Source organism: Lactuca virosa, chromosome 7 (genome assembly GCF_052849685.1).
Source record: "Lactuca virosa cultivar CGN04683 chromosome 7, Lactuca_virosa_CGN04683_v6, whole genome shotgun sequence".
NCBI lineage: Eukaryota > Viridiplantae > Streptophyta > Magnoliopsida > Asterales > Asteraceae > Lactuca > Lactuca virosa.
This window is the reverse complement of record NC_136432.1, coordinates 136,152,243-136,159,771: the sequence shown is the minus strand read 5'-3', so window position 1 is coordinate 136,159,771 and position 7,529 is coordinate 136,152,243. Positions and strand designations below refer to the sequence as shown.

At 36.9% G+C, this 7,529-nt stretch overlaps 1 protein-coding gene across 2 annotated transcripts; it reads left to right on the top strand.

Annotated features, from left to right (window-relative positions):
- The first annotated feature begins 1,893 nt into the window (after positions 1-1,893).
- Positions 1,894-6,297, top strand: LOC145124977 (uncharacterized). 2 transcript variants are annotated; one of them, XM_079060461.1, is made up of 12 exons: positions 1,894-2,185; positions 2,280-2,348; positions 3,580-3,668; positions 3,896-3,942; positions 4,041-4,121; positions 4,223-4,391; positions 4,802-5,036; positions 5,122-5,184; positions 5,444-5,560; positions 5,662-5,728; positions 5,830-5,867; positions 5,979-6,297. In XM_079060461.1, the coding sequence occupies exons 1-12, from the start codon at positions 1,986-1,988 to the stop codon at positions 6,079-6,081; spliced, it is 1,278 nt and encodes a 425-aa protein (XP_078916587.1). In that variant the 5' UTR covers positions 1,894-1,985; the 3' UTR covers positions 6,082-6,297. The 2 variants fall into 2 exon arrangements, with proteins under 2 accessions (XP_078916587.1, XP_078916586.1); XM_079060460.1 differs by having other exon boundaries at positions 5,827-5,867.
- Positions 6,298-7,529: the final 1,232 nt, after the last annotated feature.

The window sequence follows — 7,529 nt, the reverse complement described above, 5'->3', positions numbered from 1 at the left end:
TTTGCAATTCAGATATGTGTTAGTTTTATTTTTGGTAACATTGAAGTGCGGGAAAGGATGACATGTGTGTGTGTGAGAAAGAGAGAGAGAGAGAGAGAGATAGAGAGAGAGAGAAAGATAAATAAAGAAAAGAGATGAAGGAGGTAGGGATATGTGTGAGTGGGGATGAGGTTGAACTAAAACACCGCTTAGGGCCAAATATTTAGCAAAATTGATAAACTGAAGGTTCTATATATTGGTTCATGTATATTAGACCTGAAAAGATGAATATGGCCATGTGTGCAATGCATGTGGGACATTTTAATGGCAATCACTAACGGCTAACGAGGATAGAGACTAACCGTGCAATAAAATTGTAACCCAAGGACGGTCTAATATATATTTAAAAATAAGGACTAAATGTATTTTTTTGGCACCTGGACGATTCGTGTAATTTACTCTTTAATCTATAAGAAAGTAAAAGGTAGAGTAAATTACACACTTCGTCCCTTATCCAAGTGTCAAATTGCAGGTTTAATCATTATTTTCGAAAATTAACTCAAACCGTCCCTATAATGTTTTTTCTCACTCTAACCGTCTGTGACGAACATAAAATGACTATTTTACCCTTTATATTTCTTTTTGATATATTTTTTTGATTTGTTTGTTAATAACAAGTTAAAAGAAAAATAAAAAATAAAGAAAAACAAAAAATGAGCCCACCACTGCAAACACTTACCCTCTACCCTAATCCTACCCACACCTTTCAATCCTCATCATGCATCTTCTTCAGTTCATCTTTGGAGTTAGAGGGAGATGACTCGCTAGAGCCACCACTATCGTTGTCGGAGCCACCACCCCCATCACTTCACTCATCATCAGTTCATATTCTTTTGTCCTCCCCCTTTCTCTTATCACTTGCATTCGTAACGACTGAAGACATCGTAGGTGTATTGGAGTCCACCGGAAACAATCTCTCTCTCAAGTTCTAATGTCGTCATCACCATAGTCTTCGACGAACTACTAAAAGTCGTCGTTGTCTCAAATTTGTACCTCCTTATACAAGATTTACACATCGATTTTTGGATCCGGAAGGGAAGACGAAGCTCATGTCTTCAAATTTGCACCTTCTTGTATCTACATCAGATCTGAACGCCTCCATCGACGGAACTACAACGACACCACCACCATACTTGCAACTTGTAGATTGGTTGGAAAAGACGAAGGGGATGGATTCAGCCGGAGCTTTTTTCGCATAGGTGAGATTTTGAATTGAGACTTTGATTTGGTGCTCTTTACAGGTGGTCACTGGAGGCAAATGTCGGTGGTTGATAGATCTGGTCAGAACCCTTCATCTTCTCCAATGTTTACTGGTGGGTGGTACCGAAAAAAAATGTTTGGTGAAGAAGGGGATGGAAGGGGAAAGGATAATGGATTGTGAAAGGTGTGTGGGTTTTGTTAGGATTGCTGGGTTTTTTTTTTGGTTGTAGGTGGCCGGTGGCTACCGAGAGAGTAAAAGTCTAGTTCCTGAAACTTTACAGGAATGGCTAATTTGGATTGGGTGTAGGCAGTGGACTTTTATATATATATATATATATATATATATATATATATATATATATATATATATATTCTATTATAAATAAGAAAATAAATGATAAGTAAAATAAAAAATAAATTAAAAGATAAAATAAACATTTTACGGTCCGAATAAAAAAAAATATTACAAGAAAAATCCAAATTAATTATTTAAAAATAAAAATTAAACGTAGAATTCAACACAATTTATCATTTTAATGAGAGACTTTAGAGTCTTAATATGGCCTAGATTTTTTTATCATTTTAATGAGAGACTTTAGAGTCTTAATATGGGCCTAGATTTTTGTTGGGCTCAATACCCACAAGCTATCATCGACCTAACAATCGAAATCACACTCCTATTCTTTGCTAGGGTTTGTCTGAACTCTGAAGGGTTTCCGATCAGGAACTGAGCACTACTGTTGCGCATGGCGAAACCAGGACGTGGTCGTCCGGCGGCTCCTGCGGGGTCTGGTTCAGGCTCATCCTCCCGCTCTCGCTCTCGCTCCGTATCCGGATCCTCTCGCTCAAGCTCTCGTTCTAGATCTCGCTCCAGATCCTACACTTCTTCTTCTTCTCCGTCTCGCAGTGTCAGTTCTCGTAGTCGCAGTCCTCCTCCAAAGAAAAGGTTTTCTTTGCTTAGTTAGACTTATTCATATCCATTTTTATGGTAATGATTATTTAGGGTTTTGTAATGCTGAGGTTTTGGTCCTTTTTATCAGTGCTGGTGATGGACCAAGGCGAGGACGCTCTCCACCACCTCAATCTAAGAGGGCTTCTCCACCTCCAAGGTTACGATGCTAATTGAATTTGCCTATTTTACTTCTTTTGATATTTCTATCTGTAAAACGCCCCCTTTCATGAACATGAGCTACATTTTTAGATTCTGCTGCGTACTCTAATTTCGATTTGATTTGGATTTTGCACGTTTTGGGAATAAGTTACTGGCTAATACCCATTGTAAATAAGTTACTGGCTAATACCCAAACTCCTTATCAGTTTTTCATATGCTAAATGCTAGTTTTGACTGAAGCTTTTAGAAGCTGTGTGCATCTATTTTGAATCCTAGTTTCGACTGAAGTTTTTAGGAGCTGTGTTTATCTATTTTGAAGTTGAAGTAGGTGCATACTTATCGAAAACTTAAGCATTTTTTTGAGCTTGAAGTAATTTGTCTGAATCCAGAACGAACAGGTGTTTCATGCTGTTTTATATAGTGTATATCAGGAATCTTAATGGGTAATTTTTTTTAAACTAAATTTAGGATTAAAGTGAATCACCATGAGTGGAAAGGTTACTCTGTCTTGGTTAAGTTTAAAAAAAAGTTGAGAACGGAAAATTGTGTAGCTTGATTTCTGTATTAAGACACAACAAATGGCATATGCTATAACATCCCCTGAAGCTTTAATGCTTCAAACCATTAAATCTTTTTAAACCTTCAACAATTTTAAACTCATTATTTTACTCTCCCTTGTTTTATACCTTTTTTTTTTTTTTTTTAATTTGGTTCACCTCATTCTTACTGTATGGGTTTGGCTGAATTGCACAACGACTTTAGTATAGAACTAACCTGAACTTGTGTATAGATTAGACTCCCTCTCTCTAATAGCCACCATTCTGCTTGTTACTTACACCTATTAAAAGGCCACTAATTGATGCACAAAAATGATAAACACAAATCTCTTTCTGCTGTTTGTCTTGTATTTATTAAAAAGGGTACACCTTTGACTAGATTTCTAACTATCTTGAGTTTGATTGAAGACAAGAGTCAACTATGATATATAAACAACTTAGTTTACTTGCTTTTCCAATAGTTATACTGAGAATGCATAGAGATGTAAAGTATAAAAAAATATAGCAACAGTTTTGTTAGATAAACTATAATGAATGTATTGTATGTTGCTTGAGAAATATAGTTTGTTTCATGTTCTTATGGTCATATATCATATATGCAGTGACATTGTTATTACTTTTGTATATCTATGAAGGCTCTTTATGCTAATCTTCACATTTGGTTTCTTACAGGAAAACATCTCCTGTACCTGAATCACTTGTTCTTCACATTGGTCAGCTCACAAGGAACGTGAATGAAAACCATCTGAAAGAAATATTTGGTAATACATCTGATGTGTTTGAACACAAATTGGATTCTTTATATTGTTAAATCTCTACATAGATTAGGATTGTTTTATCTCCTAATTAGATAAAATCGTTAAGGTTTATACTACTTTTTATTGTATTGAAAAGATATCTAGTAGCTTTATTGTTAGGATGCATAATGACTTTGTTTAATTTTACAACAATGACTATTTTGGTCTATTATGGTTTTTTCTTTAAACAGGAAACTTTGGCGAAGTTGTACATGTACAATTGGCTATGGATCACATTGTAAGATTTAAATTATATCCTTTCTCTCTACATACACACTATTTACAATCTTTTTTTCAATTTCGCAATTAATTGACAAGTTTTACACTTTTTTTCAGGTTAATCTTCCAAAAGGGTCTGGATATGTCGAGTTCAAATTACGATCCGATGCTGAAAAAGCCCTATTACACATGGATGGTGTACGTGTCATCATCATATTTTATAAACATTTAATTTCTTTACAAAATATATATATATTCCTTCATTAAATTCATGCTTTTGTGGTAAATTAATATTATAGGCTCAAATTGATGGAAGAGTTGTTCAAGCCAAGTTCACTTTACCTGAGAGGAAAAAGGCTTCTTCACCACCTCCTAAGCCTTTGCCCACTGCTTCAAGAAGAGATGTTGCTAAAAATGATAATGTAGCTGCTGATGCTGAAAAAGATGCACCAAGGCGTGTAACAGCTGGTATGCTAATTGTACTGTGTTTGGCATGCATTGGACTGTGACTGACCGATTGACTGGGACTAATGTCAATGGGACAAAAGTTCCAGTTTTTTTGTCCCACCTGAAAAGGTAGGACAAACTGTTACTGATGTCAATAGTACAAAAGTAACAGTTTACATGTCCCACCTAAAAAAGGTGGGACATTACTAGACATCTGACATGTCAGATGTCAGTGGGACAAAAGTTGCAGTTTTTGTTCCACACAAAAGGTGGGGAAGGGACTGTAAACTTTTGTCCCACTAAAAAAGGTGGGACATGTTATCTTTTTTAGTCCGAGTAAAAAGACATAAATGCCCTTTTTGAATTCATCATTGAAAATATCCCTAAAGTGTTTGTTCTACTTCTACTTACATACTGTGTTCTCTTAATAGCGTCTCCCCGGCGTAGACCTCCATCACCAACTCGCCGGAGGTCTCCTGTAGGCCGAAGAGGATCTCCTCCACCTCCCCGCCGCCGTGTAGACTCTCCTCCACCTCCTCGACGACGAGCGGAGTCTCCTTACCGCCGTGGTGGTTCACCGCCACCTAGAAGGCGGCCTGCATCGCCTCCTCCTAGAAACCGCTCCCCTTCTCCTCCTGCAAGACGTTATAATCGATCACCTCCTAGGTTTATTTAATATCTTTATTATTAATTAATTACTTTTCTACTATCAAATTTCCTCATCAATTTTAACTAAATAGATTTTTAATAGGTCCTCTCCTCGCCGGATTCGTGGTAGTCCAATTCGAAGGCGGTCACCCCCTCCAAGACGCCGGTAATCTTAACTTTTTTACTATTTCAAAAATGCTAAATAGCAACATACTTTTCAAATTTTTTTTTTTCTGATTGATGCATTGTAACATTGTACTTTCATTTTTTGTTATTAGGACATTATACTTTAGAATCTACTCAAGTATAACAGTGGAAACTGCTGTGCTTATATTGCATTGCTATTTATTATAGTATATGTTGTTTCTGTTTCTAATTCATTATTACATACTTTTTTATATCTTTGAATATTTTTTTGGGTTTAGTTCTGGAGGAAGAGCAAGGAGTCCACCCAGAAGATCTTCTCTGAGCCGCAGGCGTAGCAGGTCGCCGCCTATCAGAAGGCCTGCCCGTTCACGCTCCAAATCAATTTCACCAAGAAGGTAATCTACTTTTCCACTTTTTTCCCCCTTTTTTTTTAATCGATAATAATAATTTATAATATAATCAAGCCTTTATTTTTATTTTTATTTTCTATAAACAGGGCAAGACCACCAGTTGGAAGACGTGGGAGGTCATCATCATACTCAGATTCTCCAAGTCCACGAAAGGTTTGACTGAACTGATTGACTTTTTATCCAAATTATTTTTTACAAAATATTGCCTCTTTCATTTTACTGAATCGTGTCTCTCTTTGTGGTTAATGTAGCAGGTGACAAGGAAGATATCAAGAAGTCGCAGCCCTAAAAGGTAATAATAATAATATTCATGTCTTTTTTTATTTTTCTAATATTTGTTTAATGATGTTTAAAAAACACACATGTAGCTTACTGGATTGATGTGTGGTTGTTTATGATGTAGGCCTTTAAGACGAAGGAGCAGCAGTAACAGCAGCAGTAGCAGTTCACCACCACCACCACTACCGCCACCTCCACCAGGAGGACCACCACCACGTAAGCCTTGAGCCACCACCACTACCATGGATATGATGGAGGAGCTTCTTTCTGGTGGGGAATGGGGATATTGATCATATCATGTTTAGGTTTGTTTAGTTTGACAAAACTGTGGGTGTGAGTAATTGTTCTCTTGACTTTGATACAACTCATGTGTATACTTCTTCAGTCTTTTATTACTCTCGAGATACATAAAGAAGATTATGCATGTCTGGTTTTTGGCCAAATTTGTACTTGGATGTGCTCATGTTTTTTTGGTTTTATTTAGGATTTTGAGAAAAAAACAAGCATCACTGTGGAATCCAGTCCTGTTTTATAAATTTCTCAACTTGTAGCTAACTTCTTTTTTAGGAGTCATTGTTATTTGTCTTTTCATGGTGTCGATTGGTGTTTTGCCTTCTCTTTAATCTTACATGAGATGCTGTCACTTCTAAATACATTTAAGTTATCGAGATATTCATTTTGGGAAAATTACAGCTTTATATGGAATAAGGGCATTCTGAAGAAGCATTTTAAATTCTGGACTATTGAGATATTCGTTACTAAGCTTGTGTTTGGTTAATGGATTTCAAAAGAATTTGGATGAATTGGAATGTAAATTCCAATAAAAATTGAGCATGATTGACAAAATCAAAAAAATTGGAATTCTTTCCATGTGTAAAAAAAATTGATCATTCTTTGCCTAGGATTTTAGATTTGGTTTTTTATGCTTACTATAAAAGACAAAATGTCTTTGCATATGTTATTTTGATTTATCAAATCAAAACATATTAACATCATCTCTTATGTATCCTACCGACCCACCTAACCACACACTTACACACCTATCTACACCATCTACTATCACCCACGTCTCTACATATAGCCCCCGCCCATCCAACCTCTAGGACCATCCACACATTCAACCTAAACCACACATGCATCTATATCCACATGAATACATACACATACACATACCAATAAGTCAATACCAATGTATAAATCCACTACACCCCACCCCTACACCTACCACCTACATTCCCGTGTCCACACCAATCCCACTACAACAACCACCCTTACACCTACACTTTATTATACCCGTATACGACCCTACCCTAACACCCACACACATACTGATGCACACCCTTGTTTCACTCCCATATACCCAACATCACACCTATATACCCCGCACCCAAACCCATAATTATACACCCACATCAACGTTGATGCCCGTCTATACCCATATCCAAAACCCACGTCGATTTGAGCAAGCTCATATAGGTTTGAGTGGGTAAGAGTTTACCCCTCACTCGTCTGACGAGGAAGGGAGTGGATTTCTAATGGGGCCCTGAGCAGCAGGTTGCTTTTGAGACGCTGTGACAGAGGTTATTTGAGGCCCCAGTGTTGACCCTTCGAGAGGGTGTCAAGGATTTCATGGTATTTTGTGATGCATCCATCACTGGTTTGGGGGCGGTCCTTA